Source organism: Neodiprion lecontei, chromosome 6 (assembly GCF_021901455.1).
Source record: "Neodiprion lecontei isolate iyNeoLeco1 chromosome 6, iyNeoLeco1.1, whole genome shotgun sequence".
NCBI lineage: Eukaryota > Metazoa > Arthropoda > Insecta > Hymenoptera > Diprionidae > Neodiprion > Neodiprion lecontei.
Window position 1 is genome coordinate 20,846,124 of NC_060265.1, and position 26,445 is coordinate 20,872,568.

The 26,445-nt window shown below is 35.0% G+C and overlaps 3 protein-coding genes across 14 annotated transcripts in view; 2 read left to right on the forward strand and 1 right to left on the reverse strand.

Moving 5' to 3' along the window:
- Nucleotides 1-860: 860 nt before the first annotated feature.
- On the forward strand, nt 861-2,647 carry LOC107220226 (protein D2). The gene is made up of 4 exons (XM_015658726.2): nt 861-1,040; nt 1,116-1,347; nt 1,601-1,852; nt 2,151-2,647. Exons 2-4 carry the CDS (start codon nt 1,323-1,325, stop codon nt 2,501-2,503), a joined length of 630 nt encoding a protein of 209 aa, XP_015514212.2. The 5' UTR covers nt 861-1,040; nt 1,116-1,322; the 3' UTR covers nt 2,504-2,647.
- The window catches only part of LOC107220216 (alpha-1,6-mannosyl-glycoprotein 2-beta-N-acetylglucosaminyltransferase), a 56,806-nt gene continuing 31,744 nt past the window's right edge, over nt 1,384-26,445 (reverse strand). For 2 of the 12 annotated variants that reach the window (XM_046744342.1, XM_015658710.2), the window contains exons 2-9: nt 25,501-25,549; nt 18,508-18,540; nt 14,852-15,038; nt 14,343-14,762; nt 13,399-13,705; nt 12,665-12,835; nt 10,681-10,931; nt 9,202-10,390 (exon numbers count right to left, since the gene is read on the reverse strand). In XM_046744342.1, coding sequence (XP_046600298.1) covers nt 10,162-10,390; nt 10,681-10,931; nt 12,665-12,835; nt 13,399-13,705; nt 14,343-14,762; nt 14,852-15,038; nt 18,508-18,514 — 1,572 coding nt within the window. In that variant the 5' untranslated portion in view covers nt 18,515-18,540; nt 25,501-25,549 and the 3' untranslated portion in view covers nt 9,202-10,161. The other 10 variants (XM_046744343.1, XM_046744344.1, XR_006905114.1 and 7 more) reach the window with 9 other exon arrangements.
- LOC107220217 (protein D2) lies at nt 4,906-7,152 on the forward strand. The gene is made up of 5 exons (XM_015658713.2): nt 4,906-5,021; nt 5,202-5,314; nt 5,400-5,520; nt 6,506-6,716; nt 6,844-7,152. Exons 1-5 carry the CDS (start codon nt 5,003-5,005, stop codon nt 6,980-6,982), a joined length of 603 nt encoding a protein of 200 aa, XP_015514199.1. The 5' UTR covers nt 4,906-5,002; the 3' UTR covers nt 6,983-7,152.

A 26,445-nucleotide genomic window follows, 5' to 3' on the forward strand; every position in this document is an offset into this window, starting at 1 on the left:
TTCCCCGGCGCAAGACGCTACTCAACCGTCAATATTACGTCATCGGATTAATAACGGCTTGTTAGGAGAATGAATTTACAACGAGGAGAGGAAAAACCGTTTCTGCTGAACAAATTCGGTCATTCGGAGATAGCTTCGGATGCACCAGGTCATTTATTGTAGCTTCGTTGTGGAGGGTGTTGAAAAATTGGAAGTAAGATAGATTCGTTTTTTGCTAGACAAATAAGAATAGTGTAACGATTAAAAAAGGATTGTAAGATTTTTGTGACATAATGTTTTCGTCGTCAATAGATTTTTATGTTGACAATTTCTCGGCAAATGATCAGAAGGTATTTCAATTTCTTGAGCGTTACAACCAATAATTACACAGTTTCAGAATACTACGAGCACCTTGATATTTCTATTCTTTCGCAGTCATTGAATATCTTTGCCTAAAGTTCGGCCTGGAGCGAGCTCAAGTTTAAAAATCTTCAACACCCGCGAAGCTGTGCGTGATATGCAAGGCAACTGTAGACTCGCTCTTGCGGCATTTATCCGAACCTCATAGGAGGCGGTATGAACAAAATTGTCAACAACTGGTAAGTAGCTGATATTCTTCTTCAATTTGAACAATTTATGACTAGTGATGACGTTGCTCGAAATTTCCAAATGAAAATGATTTCAAAAACGCAGTACAACGACCTAAGATGTGCACATAATTCGCATGTTACTGCAGGTCTTTTTTCAGGCGCGGAAATGAATTTTAATATAGCTGTTTCATTTGTGCGCAGGAGCGCGCTCTGTCGCTCATCTGAAATCTGCAATGCTGACTCAAAAATTCCAGAATAATCTTACGTTAATTTATCCAATAATAGCGCGATTGGAAAAATTGTCGAATGACGATATTTCACCGATATCGAATTAGTGATTGGTATTATTGATCTATTCAAACGATAATAATTTCACACTCTCGTTTCATAGTTGAACTTCCACACGATTGTAGCTCTTCAGTCAACTCAAGTCATTGAAACACTCAGCGACGTAATTTCGCAACTCTGAAGGTGGGTAAATTTGAACGAAAAGAGAATATTCGGAAAGTTGAATCTAGCTATCACTCAGTCGCAAATTGCTTACAGTCAGTGAAACGGTGGTTAGAAAATACTTCGACGATTGATAATTCTTGAAGGTTATCTACTGAGAGATAGATATCAAGTTTAATCGTCGAGAACGCGCCATTTTAGCAATCGTCTACACGATAAGGCCTGAGGGCAGAGGGTATTCTAACCGGAGAAGTGCGTTGCAGTACATTCTGAACCGGCGTTGGTAATTGTACGTGGCACGTGATGTCAAAAGTGTTACTTAGCGCAAGTAAATATAAAATAACAAATTTCTGAACAAATGGCGCAAGCTTAATGAACAGTGTATTCAGATTATGTCTGGGTGATCTGATCGGTAGCTCTGCGTGTGTACTGGGAAAGTGATGTAGGGTTATCACAGCTTTGCTAGTGCGCCATTCATTTTATCAGCACTACAAAATCTTGTCCATTTCTCTTATATCTATGATTATACACGTTATCTGTAAGCTGTATCAGTATCAACGTAATGACTTGAATCATTTCAGCTTCACTGCTAGCCAAGAGAACCTTCAGCTACACGCCTAGAGTTCTATCTTCAACAATGACCGAAGCACTGAAACAGCACGGCGTTGTGCCGGACGTAATCGACAAGGTACCAGCCTCGATTGCCAAGGTATCATACCCTGGAAATTTGTCCGTTGACATTGGGAAAGTTCTTACGCCAACGCTGGTGAAAGACCAACCAACCGTCACCTGGGATGCAGATCCTTCGACATTCTACACAGTTTGCATGACGGGTAATATGTCCTTTGTACTAGCAGACTCGTTTTGAACCAGAATTTTCTGAAATGATAATCATTTATTTAATTCTTGTCGCTTCATCAGCCCTGTCACACGATTTATGCAAAAAACCATAAAGCCTGTGATGTAATTTTAAGGTATAAATTTCACTGAACTGTAATCGCACACACAATATGTTTTATCATTGAATTAATCTACCGGATTGCTTCCATGTTATACAAATCTGTACCTTGAACCTTGAATCTTGTTGCAACGCTGAGTTACTAATTAGCATGCATAAATCGTTATGCGCAGATCCTGACGCACCTAGTCGTAAGACACCAACATACAGAGAATGGCACCACTGGCTTGTGGGAAACGTTCCAGGAGACGATATTTCCAAGGGTGACGTTCTCTCCGAATACGTTGGCTCTGGCCCCCCCAAAGACACAGGTCTTCACCGCTACGTTTTCTTGGTATACAAACAGCCTGGTAAGATTAACTTTGACGAACCGCGGTTGACCAATAAAAGTGGAAACAATCGCGGCAAATTTTCTATCAAGAAGTTCGCTGCTAAATACAACCTTGGAGATCCTATTGCCGGGAACATGTATCAGGCTGAATACGATGACTACGTTCCCATATTGTACAAGCAGCTCGGTGAATAATTTCACTTGTTATGTTTATTGATTTACATATGATGTTAATTTTATGCAATACACCGTACTACTGGTTACACGAGCGAGTCGTGAGCTAGCTGATAATCACGTATTTTCTTACAAATAAACTGTTTCACGTAGATCACTGATTCATTCACATCTGTTCTTATTTGATTTACCTTTCATTAGCAATTTATTCCTTGGAGTATTCTATGAGTATTTTTGTAATTTGCGTATTTCAAACTACTTATGAGAGAATTTCGACAAAATGACTATCATACTTTGAAAGCTGATATACTAGAAGCAATGTTCCATTATAATACTGCTGTTTTAACCAAGGTTTCGTTTCATGTCTAACTCTGAATAATGTAGTTGTCAATAATCGATTGTAGCAATATTAAAGGCAGAAAGCTCGCTTAGGCTTAATACTCAATATAATTATACATCGCTATTATTTTCGATTCGCAAATTATCGAGTGATAAGTACAATCGTTATGCAAACCGGGGAATAAAGTCTACATAATTTTGACAAACGATGAGATCATCACGGTAATTGATTTAATAACGTCGTCGGAAGAAATAGACCCGTAATGAGTATACACGGATTACATACCTTACAAAACTGTGTTAGCTGATGGATCGATTCATCACAAACGAAGCATATACGGTGTTCAGAGTTTTAATCACTTCCGCTATTCCTGAAACAAATGAAATTCGAGATCGAAAGACAAATTCAAAGATATCTAATAAATCTGTTTAATAATGACTTGTCAGTTATTCGCTCCTTGCCGTAACATTAGTTCTTTGAGTATAGAAAGACCTCGGGCAATTCAATTTTCTAAATGCTTGTTAACATTTTCCCGAGGGAACAATATTTCCGAAATATTTGATGTTTTGCCTCAACTTTTCTCAGAAATTTTATATTATATCGGTAGTTGATAGAGTTTGATTCTGTGTAGCTAATTGCTTTTTTAACCCCAATAGTAAAGCTTTATACTCAAGGTAAGTGCACGTTACATTTGTATCTAACAATAAATGTATATTATTTTGAAGTATGCCATTTCATTATACTATAGTGTATGAACTATATAACTTTACCGGTAAACGCACAGACCGTGACTATGAATTAAATCAAAATCAGGCCATTTTGTGTTTGTGCAGTGTAATGAAACTCTAAAAAAAAACCTGGGCGCGGGATCATCATCTAGAATTTCGAAATAGCCGTCAATAATCATTCGAATAAAAACACCTATGACGAAGCGGTTGCTCCAACCGTATTATTTTCAATAGGTTTTAATTTTCGCTGGGGTTCAACTAGTCGTGCTAGGTTTGCATGCGTGTCAGTGTTTGATTGTAATAGAGAGAAAAAACATGACATTTTGAATACGGCAGACACCTTCAATACATTTGATAACTGGTTTTAAGAATACAAATCGCCTCTGCGTGTCATTCTTGCGCTATTATTAAGTAACCTTTGCCGAAAATGAAAATTCGTCGACTGGATTCACACTCGCTTGAATATAGACGTGTGGAAAATTAATCAAAATGCTCGGCCTACTGTATGAATCTAGCGCAATCAATTACGGAATTTTTTCAAGGCAGGACTCGATTTTGAGAAATACCTTCTTCAAATAACTTGGTCAATTAGTAATATGAAATCAAAGAGTTGATGACGACGAAAATCTCAGGAAACTAGTTACATATTAGAATATTCCTGGATCTTCTCGAAAAATTTATGAATTGAAAAATATTTTTTAGATTTGCAGAATTTTCAGGAACCTGATAATTTCTGGTTGGTATCAATTCGGTTTCGTCGCCATTAAATATTGTACTTTTCGTACACGGTCTGAAGTCGCCCAAGGTATAAGTCTTGACTGAAGCCATGGGATATATGGACAGCCTAGGCTTCCGGATACGCGTTGACGCTGAATTAAAAATACATGGAAGTTTTTGCCCCCTCTCGAAATAAGAAACCTGTATAATTACATAAGATGAATGTTACGGGCAGAGATATTTTGAATAGTCGTGCGGTGATTGTAAAAAAAAATATATGGTACAGGTACTCGTATGATAAACATATTAATGATCATACAGTTTTAAAAAGTATACTTCTAATTTTGCCAAGGTTGCCAATGAAGTGGACCATTTAGCAAGTCACGGTACCAATTTTTGTGCAAAAGAATACACTTTTACTGTAATTGATAATTGCTGCTTTGGCTTATGGGTTACGGGCTAGATGAAAGAGTGTTGAAATCCATGGATCGCCGCCTTCGACGTCTCTTTTTACACTACACTGTAACAACTGTAACATACAGAAAGCATAATATCAGGCGTTACCATGGCACGGGACACCGATTTTCGATTCTATGTATGTATGTAAAAGGATTTTGCTTCGCAGCAAGTGTCTAGGGGGGGAGCATAGCGCTATAAATACGAGATACCTTCACCGACGTTGTCGCAGTTTCTCGGAATCGGTTAAATTGTTTATACGACTGCAAACCAGCGACAATGAAGACTCTGCTAACAGGTAACAAAAAGATAGTTGAATCTCAATTTCATACGATAGAATTAATTAATGATGTCATTATCAGATAGAAGGAGTGATAAGAAAAAAAGTTCCAAAAATTATCGGTAATAATAAATTTGTCAAGTGCAATAATTCGTCTGTTGTATCTTAGAATACGATCGAGAATTCATTATTTTGCAGTGACTTTATTCTGCACAATCGGATTTGCGCTTGCCGACGTCGCGAGCGAGTTTCAATCGGCAAACATTACATCGGACATTTTGAAAGGTCACGGTCCCACAGATTTGATCGAGGTAATTTTAAGCTTTCTGCTCAACTTCCGGTGATACGAAATTAGCTATTTTACCATCGATAATCGTTTGACCATCTGTAAAATAGGTGAAGTACGGAAACAACGTGGTAAATCTGGGCAACGAACTGACGCCGACACAGGTGAAGCAGATTCCAGAGATCCACTACAAGCATGAAGGCGGTGTTCTTTACACACTGGTCATGACAGGTACAATAATTATTCAAGCGAGACTTCTGAGAAGATGTAAATTAATTCTTCATACAGAGCGTATTCGTTACGATAATCAATTATTGCGATTTAAAATTACATTTTTCGGCTCTGTTGAACAAAAGCACTGGAAAACTTTGTCTTGGTAGTGTCAATGCACGAGCCACCTTAAAATGACCTTAGAAATCAATTACCTTGACGTAACGGCATACATGAGCAAGCCACTTTCACCATACGGTAGAAAACCTGTTTTCGATATTGCCAGTTTAAGCGCGTAAATACTCATCGTCAAAAATGTACGTGAGCCGCCGCTTATGGCTGTTCTTTGTGATTTCATTATCGTCAGTTTGACGTTTAACTTTGAAAGTTTCTTTTCTTATGACTCGTTGTTTAAAAAATGTGTAAGATGTTCTTACATTACTTTTATCCTACATTATACGGTGCTATAAGGAAATGTACAATCACGAGTATAAGCCGCGTTATATTATACAATTCTCTATAAAATATCATTAGATATTTGAGGCATTAAATTAATTGCAAAATTTCTTTTGTAAGTCAAATCCCCGTAACTGTTGTAAAATGCCAAACTATCCGCAATTTTTCGATCATTCCCGCACTCGAGAATGCTAGAAGTTTGAACATCTGCCAATACAAGATTTGGTCAGCATACGATTTGAGCTCACAAGATGAAACCGCAATGTTGGCCGTTGAAAAAACTATGTCAGAATAGAATCTCGTTGTTATGACATTTACACGTTCGCTTCCCAAAAAAGAATTTAATTTCAAACGTGTTCATTGCTGTACTTTGCCTTTCTCCAGTTTTACTAGTTGTGAGAAAATTTCTCAATTTATGACGACACAATTCAACGTTCATGGGTACCGAATATCCGCGAGCAATTAACTTTCAATTATTCGTAGTCTGCACAGTTTTACCAGGAAAATAAACAATGTTAATAATACTTTCTTCGTGCTCTTTGATTTTCAGATCCAGACGTACCTACACGAGGCTACAATCGTGAATTTAACCATTGGCTTGTTGGTAACATCCCTGAGGAGAGTGTCGAAAAGGGAGAAGTCTTGGCAGAATATGTTGGTTCCGGACCACCGCAAGGCTCTGGATTGCATCGTTATGTTTTCCTTGTTTATCGGCAAGATCAGGGCGCCATAACTTTCGACGAGAGACGTTTGAGCACATGGTAATAATGGAATTCATCCAATTCTATCTAAAAAAAAAGTTCTAATGAAATTAAACAAATTACATAAAATGTATGCAAAAACTATGGTAGATAGGTTATCTAATACATGTTGCGTGTATATTTACAGGGACGGTAAACAAAGGAGGCGATTTTCTATTCAGAAATTTGCCGAAAAGTATAGTTTGGTCGGTCCTCTTGCAGGAAACTATTTCACTGCAAAGTGGGACGAATCTGTCCCTGATCTTCACAAACACCTTGGTTTCTGATCTCGAGATTCAGCAAAATCTACTTTGTTTAATACGATAACGAGTGAACTACATAAGCACATTAGGAGAAACTAGATTATATGTCTATACCTATATTGGAATACGGAGACGTAGGAAAATGACAAATGTTAATAGCAAAAATTTGTGGAATAAACTTATTGTAAATTGTTCTTTATGGAACATTCATTTTATTTCAATATAAAACACTCATTATCCCGATTTGCAACTCCAACCAGCACAAACACTAGGATGATGATAATGAAATAACGATTTATGAATTATAGATATAATAATCCTCATAGGATTAAGAAATGTACATTATGCCACATAAATTCAACTGGATGCACTTATACACCAATTCAGGTAGCCGTCATTACATAACAATGCAATGCATGTATCGAGGATATATGCATAATATATCTTTGGTGACAAAAAATTATTTAGGCTTATAGCTATGTAGGTATTTAAATTTATCTCAAACAATTTTCTAACTCAGTTGGAAACTTCAAATGCGGACAAAGTCGGCAGCAGCTATTCTTCGTCACACAGATATTCAAGTCAATTGGATCTACCTCGTCAAAAGTTCACTTTGATTAATAGATAAAAATCAAATGACGTTCTTAAAAATATTAACATTGTAACAACCGTTACAAGAATGTTATAGAGACATAGCCTGGTAATGATGATATGATTTCCCTTTGAAAAAAAATTTATAATCTTGGTGTTATAAGCTATTGTTCGATACGATTTCAATATCTTTGATAAAATTGTTTATTTACATTACAGAACTCAAAATTCTCAACAGTATAGCAGCAGTGCTATTTTTTCTCTCTTTTTTACACCCTAGCACTCCAAAGTATATGTCCCACAGGTCTAATTGTTTGTAGGTTTCATGCAGATTATTAACTGTCGATAACAGCAAGTATGTACGCATATTTACCTATTCGAAACTCATATAATATATTTTTCTCAACTGAATTGAACGGTTTCAAATTGGTTAGCTGTATAAAGTAAGCTGTATGTTAAAAGCTAATTTATTTCAATTCAATATATTAATATATGTATATTTGAACACACAGTAAGGTAAAGAGTTTCGTCGTTATTCATTCAAATGTCTCAGAATTTGTCTTGTATTATGATCAAGTTGCATTCGAAACATAGTTCCTGACTTTCTTATAGCTTCGTTGAACTTAATTTCGTTGAAACCGAAATATTTATTGAATGTTAATTTTTTTATTTTTGACGCTATATAATATCTGATTGTACAACTGTAAATTACTGTGTGTAGTTAGAAGTACCTGTTACAAGCTTAGCAAGTTATTATATTTCAATATCAAATATCATTACATTACATTTCATATAGTGACTAGAGTACAGTGTGCGTTTTCGAGTAATCAGCATAGTTTACAATATTGTCATGAGTATAAAATAAAAAAAAAAAAAAAAACAACCGAATAAGAAATGAAAAAACTTTTCATCAAATAAGAAATTTCATTAGGCATTATTTTCGTAGAAGGATAAGGGCTGTACGTATATCCTAACTCGAAAAATTCAAACGTGTAATTAATAAGTCTGTATTATTAATATATCAGATCAGTTAATATCTCAGATCAGTTAATATCTCAGATCGGTAGAAAAAAATACAAATAATTAGAACACTATGTAATGCGAACTGAAAAGTACCGTCTTCATTGACGTAGCAACCACGTATTAAGAGTAGTGTCCCATTTTTTGATTTCTGACTGACATTGATAGATGTGTAACATAAAAAAGAATACTAATATTCTCGTTTTTATGATTTTTCAACGATCACGAGTAAAGTTGAAAGCTTTTTAAATACATATCAATCCGGTTTAACAAGCTTTATGATTTACAATTTTCCGATGCATCATGAGAATTAGTAATGTTAACACGATGAAAAGCCAGTTTTTTACGTCTAATGACTAGCGTTTGCCAGTTTTCTTCTTTTACTACATTTTCTCCTTTGTATAAAGTAGTATACTCGCTGAAACGAATTATATTCAACATTGGGGAACAGGTATAGGTATCCATCGATAAAAGCTTAATGTATCGAATTTCAGCTTTTTCATGGATGACGAATCTACACACTTTAGAAAAATGTTAACATAATAAGATCTTCTGTTTCATCGTCTTAGATATAATCACTAACTGAATTAGAGCCTGATTCCGTTTCTGGGATAGTGTGTAACTGTCAGAAATCTGAAACCGTCTGCATATATTTCGCTATGTGTTTACAAGTAGTAGCAATTGTTGAAAAAATACACCACTACATTTGCTTAATAAGTACATGCAAGTATAAACTCAATTTGTACCGACATCTACGAATGCTGTTAAGTAATTAACGTAATAATACAAGCATATCGAAGTCCTTGGAAGTAACTGATATCCGTAAGCTTTTACAACTCGGCAGATCTGAATAATTCAATTATTTATTGTTATCTAGAAAGAAGATTAATCTTACTGCATAATGAAAAAGTAACAAAATGATGAAGATGATGACGATGACGATATAAATATAATAGTAACGATAATTATAACACTATCTTGAGCATGTAATTGATTATATTACATATTTGTAACGTATATTAATTGGTTTTCTCTAGGTAATCTTAAGTGGCAAATATGTCTTTCCTTTGGCTCTTAGCATTCCCTTTGTAATCGCCCAGCGATTACTTCTAGAGATTAATTCGTCGTAACTACATTAGGCTCAGCACGCAACTACTTGCAAATCTCTTTTGTATTATTATATCAAATGTCCAAACGTATACCTAGCGTTCAATTTCATTACAGTCGAAATGACTACTATACAAATTTTCTTTTTTTTGTCTCTTTTGTAATCGCCTTGTTTCAGATGTTATTTAAAGCTGTTTTAACATCTATGGTAGAATAAGTCCAAAGCAAAACTACATTCTCGATAATACGATAGTATTTTCACAACAGGGTGTCATCTGTATGTTTTTTACACGTAGTTAAATTCAACGCACTTCTCATACGTAGTACTTAGTTCGTTGATTTGCTGTATCTAAGCAATTTTATACACAATATGCTTCTGTACATGAACGAGTTGCAGTTGAGCAGCCGATGATTTATGAAATCTTGACGCATTCAACTATAAAAATTTCTCACTGACAGGGTCGGTTCTCATACTTCATCAACAATCAAGGTAATCTCAATTCAGGATTCAGTGTGATGTTCAAACATAGTTGATGGTCCCTTATGTCCCCCCAGCCACCGTTCCCTTTTCTCAACTTTGTCTTTTTAGCCACAGCCGCATTTGTCAGTGTCAGTTGAGACGGAAACAAATGTTTTTTAGCAGTCTTTAGTACATTTTGTACCTTTTCAATAACCGCCGTGGGTTCACAATTATTTTTCTTGTGATGAACCCCACTGAAAAGGAACCAAATCCTTTAATTCTCAATGCTTGAGTCTGCGGTGCGCGGTAAAAATTTTTCAGATAATTTCTTTGTACTTCTGTTGACAGCGCTGCATGAGATTCTCAAAACGTTTCGATAATACTCGATGAATTTTATGCCTGTCTTTTACTGATATAAGTTTCAAAAACTGTTAATAAATGCAAATGAATCTAATTGAAAATTAATTGCAGGATGCAGATCAGTGCGTAATCTTTTGCACATGTTCTTTTAAATCATATTTAAAAACAATGAATCAATTATTACCATTCTCCGATGTGAAAAATTCTAGGTGCTTTCATCACCATGGCGATTAGGCCAGATTGGATGTGAGATAAGCCACCGGAGCCTTGACTTGATGGGATGCATCCTTGAGCGATATGCTGAAGGCTCCAGTCCCAGTTATAGTCGTCGTAAGAGCAGAATTTGGAAGCACAGTCTCTCAGTTTGTTCCAAGTAATACGATTGAACGCCATACCCATATTATGTTTACTAGAAATCCACGGTGTTACCTCTGCCTGTAATTATTTCAACGATTGCTTGTGACTTGTAACATTATCATTATCGCATAACTGAATGCACATTTTTTAACAGAGGCCTTTCACCAATTTCAAAATAATGCCATTGTTATTTTAGCCTGGTTTCCCTGGTCGAAATTTTTAAAAGCATAATTATTATTAACAGTAATCTATAACTTTTCTTTCGCAAGTATTATTGGTAGAAGACCCCTTGTGTATAAATTTATACATTTGATACTTGTATTCAGACTACAAAGTTGTCAACGAAGGAATTCTACATTGAACTCTAACCTAAGCGAGTTCGGAAACGAATCGAAAAATATCTAATTATATCATGAGTTAATTTATACGTTCTATAAAGGATATTGTCGTGCCATATCAAAAGTTGGGTCAGGTATAACAAAGCCCATAAAGCTGCATGTCTTTTTAAATATACCTACTCATACTGCAGTCATCATACTTGAGCTCTACATGCAGGATAATAATAATAATAATGATAATGATGATGATGATGATGATGATGATGATGATGATGATGATGATGATGATGATGATGATGATGATGATGATGATGATGATGATGATAATGATGATGATGATGATGATGATGATGATGATGATGATGATGATGATGATGATGATGATGATGATGATGATGATGATGATGATCACTGACAACACCTACCCTATTATACTTTTCCATCATTCATAGTTCGAACACATTTATTACCAACGTACGTTACACGTTACATAATCATTGTGCTTAAAACTTATGCAAAAATAGCGCAAGTCTGCGACAGACTTGTCGGTAGTATTTCAAATTATTTCATAAAGTGTTTCAAATTCGAAGGATTGTAAATGATTTGGAGAGATCGTAAAGTATATTCACTGGATAGTTATTATTTTTTTTTTTTTACCAAACATTACGTTCATTCGTCACCTGCGAAACCAAATTGTGATTTAAATGAAAATTTACTTTTCATGATTTACTGTACGTACGTAGGTAGTTATAAATTTGTACCCACAGATACAAAAGCCAAATAAAACTACAGTCATAAAAATGTTTAGTAATAAGCAGCTTTAAATTAATTGCAACTAAGAATTCAGAAAATGCGATTAAACAAAAAAATAAGAAATCACCATGGAATCGGATACGTGAGAAGCAAAATGGTAAGTGGTAATAATAAATTATTGAAACGGCATTGAAGAAAAAAAAAATAAAAATTACATCAATTGAATCTGTAAATATCGGAGGTAGGTGGTAGTGCGGAGAAAATTAAGAGAACGAAATTTTGTGGAAATTCATCAGTGGGCGAGGACTCAAAGATTCGGTGTCAAAAGGTTTGAGGGAAAAGAAATGCGTACGTCGCAATAGAAATAAAACGATAGTATTAATAATCGTAATTTCAGCAAATAACGCAGAACATGGCAGGTCATTCTAAAATGCTACGATTCAAAATCAATCAACTGGACATACAGTGAATACAGCATGCTGCAGCGAGATGGAAGGATATTTTTTATTAAACATTTATTAACAATATTTCGTTTAAGAAATACGAATTTGGGGTATCAAATTATGATATATACTTTTGCATATACTGAGAAATTGGCGTATCACTGTTTGTTTCTCTTTCTCTTTGCCGTGCAATGTACGAAAACGAATGCATATCTAAATGCCTGTGTATAAATATGAGATGAAAATTTATTAGGATGCTGTGCTAGATTATTTTAACCTTCTGATAATGGTTGTAGAGGTTGGGCAAAAGCTGGAATGCCCAAGCAGGGGCAGCAGCTTGTACCAATTGAGCACCTTGATAGGTAGAAAAGCCACCCTGAATGATTCCATTGTGTCTCTTTAATCCGCGAAGCATTTCCTTTTGCAGTACACCATTGACACCGAGAAACTGGGCGTGAAAGTATCGTTATTACATATACATAATAAGTCGTACGCGTTGTCTCATTGAAAGTTTACCACATTTCTTTATCACGAACTTTAAACAGCTGAACTGATCCGAGGCAAGAGTACTCGAATATTGACAGGAAATTAAAACAGACATCGGACGTTATGATCCCTTATCCCCGGTGATATGTGATTTGTGTTTTTTTTTTTTTTAAATTATTTTCTTTCTTTCGGGTGAATAAACGTGATGGAATTATCTTAGGATACCTGATTAATGTTGTAAAATATTTATCATTAAATAAAGTTATAATAACATCAATTATCACACATCAATTTTCAGCATAATATATAATATGTGAAAGGTCTCGCGAGACTCACGAGCAGAGTTAATAATATATAAACTAAAAAATTATTTTATATTATGTGGCTTAATTGTGTGACTTGCAAAAAGCTGTGTGATCATATTACATATAATGATATGTCCGTGTGAATAAACGTCGTATATAATAATAATAATAATAATCGTTATACGTACGAATTACTTAGCGTCGAAAAGTAAGGGCTTACCTTTTTGTTGTCCGCGTAATAGTTGTAAGTTTTAAGGTACGTTCCCAGCGACAAAATGTTGCAACGTTCACAGCTGTGCTTACATGTACGTTCCATCAGTCTAAGTACGTGCAAAAAGTCTTCGGCGACGTAGTGATCCTCCTCAAGGAACAAAACCATCCCAACGTGGTTTTTCGTTACGGTTAACTGGTCGAATACTCGATTCGCCTTCCACCACCAGTGGTGTTTAGTTTGGGTAAATTTCGCCTCCCTGTAATGTCCGTAGAGGTCGGGATGCTCCGCGTTTATGCATTTCTTCACCAGAGCACTGTAAGGAGAAGAGAAAAAAAAGAAGGAAAGAAAAAAATAAAAAGGAACCGATCCAGCCGAGGAATGTAACTTTGAAATTTCAATTTTCAGATACCACAATTTTCTTTTCCTAATCGTTGAAGAAGGGTCGTCATTAATTTTCTATATCCAGAATTTGACCAAATTCTGCAGTAGCCGTGAAATAACTAACCCGTTTTAAATTTTTAACTAAAAATTGCCCCAACTACACTTATAGGAAGTTTAATTCTTTGTAACTTTGGTCGTAACAATTTTTAGCCGATGGTCGATATTTTCCGACTTCAGCGATAAACTCAAGATGGCGACTGAAATTATTGCAGAGTCCAGTCGAAATTCTGGATTTAGACTACACCCCTATCTAAAAATTGCAATTTCAGTTGTTTTTTTTTTCATCATATTCCAACTGGGATCAACAAGGGATTGATGACTCGACCAAAGCACAGTAAAAATCACCGATCACATCAGACATCGAGTTACAAGCAGTCTGAAAAGTTACTAATTGCAGTCGAATTTGAAGTCAATTAGCGACCGATGAAGCGTCCAATAATAAAAACGAATTCGTAAACGAGGAAAGCGAGGTTTTGTTCAAGGTTTCGTTTCGTGGATGTACAACTCACCTTTCCCTCTTAATGTTACGTGGACAATCGTTGGGATCCTCGCCAGGAAATGTGTGGGGATGAGTCTGTATGCTGTAGGGATAAAAGATCTGCATAACTCTGCAGAAATCGACGCTCTGCACGAGAAAATTGATGTCCGGATCCCATACGTCGTGACTAAAAATGAGGAGCGTTTGTTCGATCCCCTTAGCTTGTGCCAGGGAGACGATCAAGTGCCTCAAGTAAGTGAGTCTGGCGTGAACCTGAATGACAATTACTGGGGCGTCGGAAGCCAGGGGACCAAAAGCCTCCTCGTTGAAAACGCGTTGTTCCAGATTAGCCTTTTCTACCTGTCGACGTAGCTCGGATATCGTAAGATTCCCAGATATTCCGGCCGTCGAATTGGATCCGGCGGTCGAGTTTCGCCTGTCCTTCAGAAACCTGGTGGGCAAAAGTTATTTGGGAATTGAGATAAATTTAAAAGTAGAAAATCGCTCGAACAACAGCTGCGAATCAACGATTTGTTGTACCTGTGCAGTTCCTGAGGCACAAGCATTAGGAGACTCTCGTTTCCTGACGGCGGCGAACTGGAACGACTTGTCAAACTGGCCACGTGAAATTGCAGCCAGAGAAGAGTTGCCAGGAAGACGAGGGCCAGGGTTCTCACCAAGGTTCCACGACCATTTCGACCGCCACCCATGACAGCCACCCCCGAAACTGATAAAATGGAATTAAGTCAGTCGTGGGGTCAAACAAGCAGCCAGTAAATTTTTTATTTTTTCCCTATCGATCTTCCGCTCATTGCGCGTTTTTGCGTTAAAAAAATATTGCGTAAATTTTCCATTATTGCATAATTTTCAATTTCCAAACTGGCAGAATGAAGTGGTTTTTACCGCGTTTTACCGTTGGAACAATCGCCACGTTATAGTATCTAGAGAATTTCCGTGTTTTCTAATTTTCCACATTAAAAACTTGTGCAATAAATATTAAAAAATACAAGTATTTTACTATGCAATCAATTCTAGCAATGTTGTAATCAAACATGCAATCCGTTTGACGACTCGGTTGAAATTGAATATACTTTCACATTTCACGGACAGTTTTAATTATCGGCAACGAAAATATTGACCAATCAATTAATTCTACTTTATACTATGTATATATTACGTATCGATCGACACTGATAAAATTTAAATTACCGCATTATACAGCTTCCTACGCCCCTGTACCATCGATTAAAAAAATATATTTGACATGTGTTTGCGAGTCAATTAACGGCCCCGTTGTAATCAGATCCATGGTTGATTATACGTGCACGGTAATCGTGTGCGATACTTGAAACCCGAAATTCTTCCCTCCGGTTCGTTGATTAACTGCATGAAACTTTCACAGAATGAATGCGATCTCTGTTTATGGTTTGTGAAGTCGATCCGAGAAGTGATTAATTGTAAAACCGAGAAGCAATAATTAGCCAAACGTATTGCTGCAGGTCTCGTGCAAGTAATATAAGGCTGACAGTTGTTTTTTTTTTTTTTCTTCTTTTTCTTTATATGCCGTCGCAAAAAATTATTCATAATCTTTTTCTTTTCGCGGAAGAAGATATATAAAGTCGCAAAGTATGCATGATAGATGAGTAAAAATGACGCAAGGAGAAAAAAAATAAGCAAATGCATTTTAAGTTTTTTTATTCTTTCATTTATTCCTTGTTTTATTATCTTCACGCAGTCAATTATCACGTGATAAAAGTGTACACTCAGTGTCATTGTGAACAGATTATAAATCGTAAAAGACGAATCACGGTTGACGAAAAAAAAGATGAAAAAAAATTAATGACACTGACTTATAAAGACTGGAAATATAAGGAACCGAGTGAGGGACCCGGCGATAAGTTTTGCTGATAACTGGAGTATCGTCGAGTGACAGATTTACTTAAACCGTGTTTGATGAGCATTTCAAGTATGGATTAGAGATAGATAATAACGACACACGATCGCTTCGACGGTACAGATGAACAACGTGATTTTTTTCTTCGTACATTCATTTTATTTTCATTCAAGGCAGAAACATCGACATCATACCTAAATTGCAACTAATACGAGAAAAAAGTATGCGATATACGTGCATGTTTCCGCTAAATACCGATCAATTGGTCGAAAAAAAAACAAGCTGCAAAACAATAATTGAACTTTTCACGCTGGGGATAAAAACCTGCGTAATTGAAATCGAGAATAAAAATAAACGCGTCATGTGATATAAAACAAGCCGGAAATTTGGTATTTAAATATTAACGCAAAGTCGGGTTTAAATCAAGAAACGAAACAGGAGATGAAGGAGAAGACAAAAACGCTGGTCTTATGTCAAGTGAAATTACGATTTAATTACATTTTCCATTCCGAAAAATAAAAATGTACAAAATTATTCGTATATGTGGCTATTATACCTTCGCAATACGTTCTATAACACTTTAGCATCAAGTGAAACGTGATAAACGATCTTTCGTACATTCTGTATACTTTATTCGAATATCCATTCCACAAGTTGGGTGAATTTTATCTCTCAATACAATTTTTCAGAATTTTTTCAGATTTTTGAATTGTGTCGATCAATAAAATCGTTTTAAAAAATTGTATGAAATTCAAATCAAGTGCAGAAAATTTAAACGAAAAACAGCGTGCTCTTCGAAGTGGGAACAATCATATAAAGAATCAGACCCAGGTCGAAATGGTAAAAACTGCCCCGTATATAACGTATAACGTAAGTATATCCAGATGATTCTTCGTCGCAGATTAATTCACGAGGCAACGGTTGAACCTACATTACAGAACCTACACCGTACACATATAATAAGATGTACGAGTAACTGTGAGCTATAATCTATCATCTAGTCTTAGACGAAGATATTTGTTTTTATTATATAATATCATAGGTAATTTAGTTCGGTACTAGTTTTAATGACGTAGCAGCGCGGTCGATAAACTGTGGCAATGATCGTATGCACAGACATCATGTATATACCATATAAATATCAACGACCTCGGTATTACGTATATACTATGAGAAATAATAACTAAACAAGTCGGTAAATGAGGGAATAAAAAAGTTCAAGTTCACAGGCCGAATTTTATAACTGTATGTAATGACATTTAACAACGGTAGGTAAATATTTTCGCGAGTATGCAATTTCTATCTTTATTTATTATTTATTCGTTTTCGTAGACCAATGTTAATTGATTTTCTGAACGGAAACGTTTCTACGGTTATTCGTTATCTCTGCCATTTTCAGGCAGTATACCTACTTCGATGTTTATAACATAACGCTGGATGATTTTCTAGGAAAATAATGAAAAGAAGGACAAGAAGAGGGAGATGAAAAACAAACTCGAGTAAAATATCGGTCAGATGGTTTACACGGCTCTAGTGGTGTGACGGTTATCCAAAAATGGGCGTTTCCACGCCGCAACAAATCTCGGAAAAAAAAAGATCACTGAGTCAACTATTGATAACAATAACAACAACTATTGATCATCACAATCCACATATGTTTACACTAGGACGGTCCTTAATAGCGTTGTTTTTTCAATTTTTATGCTTCCAAAGGCTTAAACGTTTTCAAATTTACAAGAAATAACAGTTTCGTGAAAATTTCTGGTCTTTACATCAACTCTAAGATGGTCCGCTTTGCGATCGAAATATCTTACGGAAATAACATGAGAAAAAGTTTTCTTGCTCATTGAAATCTTACAAGTCGTTGACTAATATACCGAAAATAATAATGGAAAATACATATTTTTGTAGAGAATTGAAAGCTCTACGATAAAGCTCTGATACATAATATTCGTAAATGAAAGCGTTCATATTTTAATTTACGAATCTATTATACAATTTTATACCAATTATAAAATTTTCTTTGAGCATTTATTAAGAGTCGATTAATTGAACTGTTATTATACGTGTAGAAATCAATCAGGTTCATACACACACACACACACACATATACATATATATATATATAATATATATATTGTCATGGCGAATTGAATCATCAAGCGTCATTTATTAGGACCTTACTGATTTTCGGAACCTTCTTCAATCGAAATCATCCAACGAATTATCATTTTAAATACAGAGAAGTGAATAAAGTTTTTCTACTAAAAACTTTGAAAAATAATAAAACAAGGAAACTCACCTCTCATGGTGGGGCGACCCCTAAGTGACGTTTCTGTAACAAAATTTTACGGTATACGATAAGAAATTAGATGATGGTATTTGATGTACAAGTGAAACAGAATCTCAACAGATTTGACATCAAGTATTATTTACCTTTGCGTAATTTCAATTGCCTTCATTCAATATTGTTCAAATATTACTCATTCATCCTCAGCTTATTAATAAATATGTTATTTCTGCAGATGCAATGAACGAAATGTCATCAAACACAACAAGAAATTGATCAGAGCGGTAATTATGGCTTCCATAAATCTACCGGTTCCATGAATACAAAAATCTGATTTTAATTTCCATGTCGCGTATTACGACCAGGAATCGAAACTGACAATCAAGTACGGGAAAATAGAATGGTTAATAAATTATCAATACTTTTCGTAATTATTCAACTATTTTTACGATTCAAAGTTTCGTTTCTACTTTCTGACGAATCGGCATATCGTCTAGATTCATCGAAACACAAGAAAATAATTTTTTTAATTGAACAACAAGAAGAATAAGAAATAAAAGAAAAAACCTTCAACGAACTTTGTGATCCAAACGTTAACAACATCAAACACAAAAGCTGGAAACATTAACAATAAAAGTCGAGGGTGCAGCGCGTGTAGAGGAAACAAAGCTAGTAATGAATTACATCTCTATAACCGTGGAAGGCGACAACACTGTTGCAAAATGTCTTATAACATTTCTGAGGTTTCGCGCCTGCTCCGCGTTGTTTCTCTTCAAAGAGTATAAACGGCACGCAAATCCGTCACGCAAGCCTCGCATGATTCAACCGCGATAACGAAACTGAGGAGAATTATTTATCAGCCTACGTAAAAAAAAAAAAAAAAAAAAACAATCCGCGTTTCTTGAAATTACTTATCTGATCTATAGTCACGAATTTGTATCACACCCGTTTTCTTTACTTGTTTTCTTTCTTTTTTTCTTTACAGGTATATCGGAGGCAGTTTTTGTTTTAAATACACAGCTCCTTGTAACAGATAACAAAATTTTCTCACATTAAAAACATCTTTGCGGGTTCGAGGTTGCAGCCCAAATATTGAAATTTTTTTTTGTTTTTAAACATATACGATTATGGAAAAGAAGTTTCATTTTGCAACCAAAGAATTGTTGAAATCATTTTTGTAAAAAAAATTTAGGGATCAACATTCAAAATTCTAGCCGCAAGCACGAATCGATGAAAAATTTTTTAAGATTGTGTCAAAATTTCAAGTCGATTTGGTAAAAAATTGCACCGAGGAATCTGCGCTACCGGATTAAAAACATGGTCGTTCGTTTCTTATATGCCCAATGCCGCAATTGTATTATTAATTAAAAAAAAAAATTCTTAAATGTTCTTGAAACTGTAAAAAATAAATCCCTCATACTCAAAGTGTTCCAAGTGCTTTCATTTTCTTTAAAAAAAAAAACAAGTTTTAGACTGTCCAAGCTGCAAACCCACCCCCCTTGAAGAAGAACATTGTGTTACATGGAAAACGTTCTCCAGACTTTAGATTCTTTTCCCAGAGTCTTTATAGAGCTACCTTATACCCTGCATCCTCTTCTTATCATCATTTCACTGCCTCGGTTTCCATACCGTATCAGCAGAATGCCCCCACTACTAATAAACTGCAACTGGTCAGTCCATCGCATCCTTCCTCTCCCACGTACTCACTATCAAGTCATCTTTCATTCGGTCAACATCGAAATTCACCTCTCCCCTTATTCCTCCTCCACATCTTCTCACTGTACTTTCCATATCTTTGACAATGAATCAATTACATACTCAAACATTCAACTCCTCGATGGAAGTTCTTCTAATTTTCTCTTTTCCTTCGTACGTGCGCGTAGTCGACGGGTTACTAACCGGAAATAGGCCGTAATAAGATAGCGGCTGGGTTGTGGATGCGGTCATCGATAGCCGCTCTTCGGGATCTCAATCATCCATCCCGTAAAAAATTGGTAAGCAGTGGATTCACTTATCGAACTACCCTTGCTAAGTGACGAGGAAAACTTCTCTGAGAAACCAGTTCGGATGGATTGGTTGCAGCAAATTAAAAAAAAATATACGTATTTTCTATATAATTTTTTTTTTTTTTTGTTACGAAAGTACGAACTGTCACCCGGGTCACACTGTCCCGTCTAGCCGATACACGCAATCGTTTGTAAGGTAATATTTAGGAATATTCAAAGTTTGAAGAGAACTTTCTAGCGATGGTAAAAAAAATTGTGTCCGATCTGATTTATCTAAGGCTTAAAAAAATTGACGGAAGTATTTGTATAGGAAAAAATTTAGCAAACGATTCTCTGACTTTCTGGAAAAACCCCAGACATTTCCCTGACTATTCCAGAATTTCAGAATTCCATGATATTTCCAGGTTTTCCAGAATTCCCTGACCACTTGCGTCATCAACGATCAACGACTTACCCCAAACAAGTTTTTACACCTGGAATTTTAGGTGCTACTTTTTCTCTCCTTCGATTATTCTACTATATTTCCTACCTCCACCTATCGACATTGTCGTCATGTACGTTTTGCTGCACGTATATTCACCCCTTATTCATCTAACAAAAAATCTAAGCCAAAATGGTTACCTCTTTCAACGTATATCTCATTATTCAGCCTTGCCTATTAATTAAGGAGGCCCTAAACTCAGTCTCAATCACTATCGGACACGCTATATAAATCAGAAAGAAAAAAAATTCTCCAATCTATCTTACGTATCGCAGGACTACGCTTTCAGACCTTTTAACAAAACTACCTACCTTCCAGCAGTTAATTCAGTTCAGATTACATCAAACGCCTGAACACGCATCTGTTTCGAGGAACAACATACGTTTCTACGATTATCGATATTATAAAATTTCCAGCAAGACGTACCGACACTGCACAAGTTGGAAAACAAAATAATAATATGCAACTATATTAGCCTCATATTTCCCTAGCCGAAATTATGATATATCAGAAAATTGTGTCAATCTCAAAATATCACTGACCCAATTTAAACAAGATAGGAAAGTTCCTTCACCCATGCGGACGTGTCGTCTTACAAGTCAGCTGTCATAGACACCATAACGAATGCTACAAAAGGTCAGCGTACTCTGGAACGCGGTAGTAGTTGAGTTAATGACCACCATAGCTATGTTTCACGTGATAAAAACATTCTCTAAGCTCGATACTTTTAACGGCCATACATTCGCCTTTCTTTCCAAATTTTTTCATTTTTGCCTCATTAATAATACCGTCGCGACTCCCTCCCCCTTTCATTACCTAGAACTTCTTTAACCACCATAATATTACATTCAATATGTACAACGTAAATTTTACATACATAAATACATAATATGCAAAACGAATTGGAAAATTTGTCAGTTAAAACGGTTCCACGATGATTAATGAACCGCCATAACATGCAACTGTAATGCAGCTCAGGTTGAACAAATTTATTATCAATTATACAAAGTTATGTAATGCTATGTGTTATACATATCGTTAAAGTTGATGCCGTGTATACGATATACATAATGCAGCAAGATTCTTCCACCGGAAACGAAAAGAACGAAAGGAAATGAGCGAACGTTAAAAGAGATTTGCAATTTTTTGCATTAAAATTGCGCGTAAAGGTTAAGGACGTTATATATTTTTCGATAAGAAGAAAGATAAAAAAGTTAAGTAAATAGAAAAAAAAAGGCATAAAAACATCAAAACACGACGAAGAGTAAAAACGAAATGAATTAAAAAAAATGGTAAAAGAAAAAAAACATATAACACATTCCTGATTAAAAAACATCATTCGTTCCTTGGAGTTTCGTTCAAAAATAACAAATATTCAACAATTTTTAATCAATATAAAAAAAAATTATGAATAACGGTTGAACGAATAAAGCAAAAGGTTCGGATTTTTTTTTCCCAATGAAATTGTAATACGAGGTCAAGTTTTTTATATCACTCACAAAACCAATCGCGTATAAATACAGCGGTTTTAAAAGAAAAGAAAGAAGAAGATTGGAATGTATTTTGTAGTGGAGACAATTGCGTAAAGTGAATATAAAACTTGTAAGAGAAAGAAATAAAAAAAAGAAAATCATTTGAAACAAATCCAAGATGGTCAGGGTTAAAAGCTGATGAAATTTTCGCAGAATACACACATTTACTGTGTTTTGTTTGCGATTTCTCTTGTCAACGAGGTATTATTTATAACGATATACGACAAGTTGGCATGTGAACTGACGCGGTTAATATTTCACCCAATAACGATATAGGCCAGGGCTTTGTTCTAGCCTTTAAACATATAATAAGCCAGTTTTCTACCGAATAGGCAAATGTCAAAATTATTATACAGATGTATAAACACGTTACGGTAATCAGCCAAGCAATGCAACCACTTCCTTTACGTTCTTGGTTTTTGCTTCCTGTTTCCGGCAAACTAGTGTCGGAATCAATGCGCGTTACGAATTATTTTATACGTATAAATATAAATGTATATACATATTTTGTAGATATATGAAGACAAGAGTGTAAAGAGTGTAAGGTTGAAAGAAACCGTGTGATCAATACTTTATCGATGTTAGTACAATTATGCAGCATTTTATGTGTTTCAAAGTTTGGAATTTCATCGGCATTCGTTATAGATATCCAATACCCAAGGGAAAAGACAAGGTTTGACCATGTGCCAGGAAAATCAACGGAAATATAGAATAAATAATCGCTGTTGGAACGTATATTTCTTGCCTGCGATCTATAATTAACATGTATATCATACCTTAAATACATTATACATATAGTATATATGCATTAGATAGGTATAATTTATAAACTCGAGATTAATTTGTATAAACGCAAAATATATCGACAGTCGTATGTGTAATAATCTATAATTACTTCGTCGAGACTTATTTGCATCGTAGATTTATTTTCCTCCGCCTCAATTTAATACTGCGTCAGTTAACAGATTGCATTCGATGTGTTTTTCACGTACGATTAAAGTATCAACGCGGTGCTGTGTAATACGGTAATATTTTTTGACCTCGGGAAAAAAAGAAAATCGCAATAGATCGCACGCTAGTATCATTTTCTTCTTTTTTTTTAATTCTATTTTCGTACAAGAATGTTAAAATATACGTGAAAATTACGTTCACTTTACTCTCGAAAGACAGATTGAATTAAAGAAAACTAAACAGAGAATTTGAGAAGAAAAACACTGTCTGCTGTATCAGGCTTCAAAAGTCGATTGACCACGTTTATGAAATAGAAAGGTCAGAATGTAGAATTCCAGAGTGAAGAATCGTTAGAATTCGTCTCGATAATATAGAACCGTATGCATATTATTCTAGATTATACGGTTTTGTTTCGACCCTTGTATATTTTGTCTTTCGATATTTCGATTTTCCGTTTTTTTTCAATTTTCTATATACCTGGATTTTATTCATTTTGAGAACTCTACGGATTAGATTTTCGTATCTTTAAAAAATCGATACGTTAGTTTTTCTATCGATCGTTTATTATGTTTTTTTTCTTTTTTTTTTTTCTTACCTTCACCCGATTAACAATCATCGAAAACAATTCTAAAAAGCTTTATTACAATATAAAACCACATGGAAATATGATAGATTCCTTTTATAAATTTCGACGATCGCCGTAATATTGTACAAAGGTTTAATTTGTCCGTAAATTTTTTTTTATCGTTCGAAATTCTGTGTAAAACGTATTATAATATATTATAATCAAAGACGATCGAAATTTATCTTCTCGTACTCAAATAATCAAAGTGCTAACTGCAGATAATATTTGTTCTACACAGATAATAAACTGCACGAATTAAACAAAGCGAATAAGACGTAAGAATAAAACCCCGATCGCACTTGACTGACGGGAATCGTGAATTGGGCAGATAATGAGCTTAAAAGTAAACGTAAGCTTCGTACATTGGCACAGCAGTGGTAAGCTTATACCTCCTCAACCCGAGGTCGTAGAATAAGGAGAAGCAGGAGGAAGAGGAAGAAGAGGAGGAGAAGGAAGGAGCAGGTGTATATATATATGTACATACATATGTATATATATATATATATATATATTAAACATATATATGTTCCACCCCAAACCGAACTACTTACGACTCTCAGCATCGGCGATTTTATTTATTTTTAAATATGGTGTAGAGTGTACGCAAAAATCATCTTTCATTAAGTTTAAGGTTTTTTGAAAAATACAAAACATCTAAAACTCGGCGAAAGATGATTTTTTTGTACACTCTACGCCATGCTTAATAATAAGTAAAATCGTCGATGGTGAAGATCAAACATAGATCGGTTTGGGGTGGAATGCCTCATATGTATATATACAATATACGTATACACGATACACATATATGTATAATAACGCGTTATCGATTTTCAATTTAACCCCGAACTAGCACAGCTGCCAGCTGAATGCCTCTCTTCCTCCTGTTCAATTAATATTATATATATCTTACACCTCACGAAAAAAGCCAAACGTACTTTTTCTTCGTAATAATTCTTACGAAATCAAACGTCATTGGTCAATGCAACGATGTATGCAAAGATAAACTAGGATCTAAGGATTCGAACGGAGAAATATAAACCGTTTAAAAATCTTTAGCAATATTATTTACGCAAATTAAATAGCCTACGTGAGTTTAAGAGCTTTCCTATACCGTGTGATTAGAATAAATTCGTCAAAATTCGAATAATATAAGCTGACTGTAAGATATCAACAATCTGAGAAGCGGTATTATAATTAAAACGTTCGAAGCGCTTAAATTCTGGTATTTTTGATAGGACTCTAAAGCTTTCAGGCTTGTTTTGATCACCATAAATATTTCGAGAGACATACATATGTTGAAAAGTATTTTATACAAATAATTAGCTCTTGTAGAGCGGATATGACAGACGATTTTTCTCAAGTATATTATATACGATAGGACAGATTTTTCCGTCATCAATTTAAACTCACCTTGACGAGAATAACGAAAACGGATGACCCTCCTCCATTCTTAAGGAATCTGTAACATAAAAAAAGGAGGAAAAAATCATTTTTTGCCTTAGATCGATCCCTTGCAACGATCAGTAAGCACGCGGATTCATTCTCATACACAGTGATTTATCTTACCGCAAGATAAATTCCTGAATAATAGATTACGAATTTTTTCATAGATTAATTATCCTCGGTATTACAAAATCATCAACGCTATTCGACATAAAATCTGTCATTTATCCACTCAGCTGTGAATTCTCCGATTAAATAAACATCAAGGTGAAAACCAGTTTCATGTGTACTTTAGAGCCTGCATTAACTTTTGAACTTTATCGACTTTGAAATAAAAAAGTTTCCTGTTCATTTTTTTTAAATTAATCTCTTCTACTTCTTATTTATTTTTCATTACGCACCACCCATTTTAAACCGCACTTGAAAAATCGTTACATAATAATTTACGTAAAAAAAAAAGGAAGAAGAAAAAATGATCATCGCGGACTTGTTCCTTATTTCATTCCTGATAAACACTGCAATCTGACTCATTCCGACACTTCTGGTTCTATAAACTGAGCATTTTTCCATCCATTATACAAATGCCCTCCCTCCCGTTTTTCACCTCGAGAATAATTACGAAGTAAGATCAAGTGTCAGAGACGACTTGTTACATCGGAATGTTATACCTATTTGAGGTAAAATACCGATTTGTCTTAGAGTTCGTCAATTACCGAACAAATTAATTAGACTTGCCTTCCCTCATAATGACTCTCAGAATTACTATATTTGTTTCCATTGATTACACAAATTCTCTACAAACGGCTACCGTGCATCAATAAATACCGTGACTAATTCAAATTAAACATTTATCATTTGTCGAGTATTTCGTCAGGCTGTGTATATATTATACCAATTTCAGCATTGTGTACA

Excerpts from the sequence above, each read along its gene's own strand:
- LOC107220217 (XM_015658713.2), top strand. Across the intron at positions 5,315-5,399 it reads GTCCCACAGATTTGATCGAG|GTGAAGTACGGAAACAACGT; the intron begins GTAATTTTAAGC and ends TCTGTAAAATAG. Across the intron at positions 6,717-6,843 it reads GAGAGACGTTTGAGCACATG|GGACGGTAAACAAAGGAGGC; the intron begins GTAATAATGGAA and ends GTATATTTACAG.
- LOC107220226 (XM_015658726.2), top strand. The coding sequence starts at position 1,323 with ATGTCAAAAGTGTTACTTAGCGCAA. Across the intron at positions 1,348-1,600 it reads AAAAGTGTTACTTAGCGCAA|CTTCACTGCTAGCCAAGAGA; the intron begins GTAAATATAAAA and ends GAATCATTTCAG. Across the intron at positions 1,853-2,150 it reads CTACACAGTTTGCATGACGG|ATCCTGACGCACCTAGTCGT; the intron begins GTAATATGTCCT and ends CGTTATGCGCAG.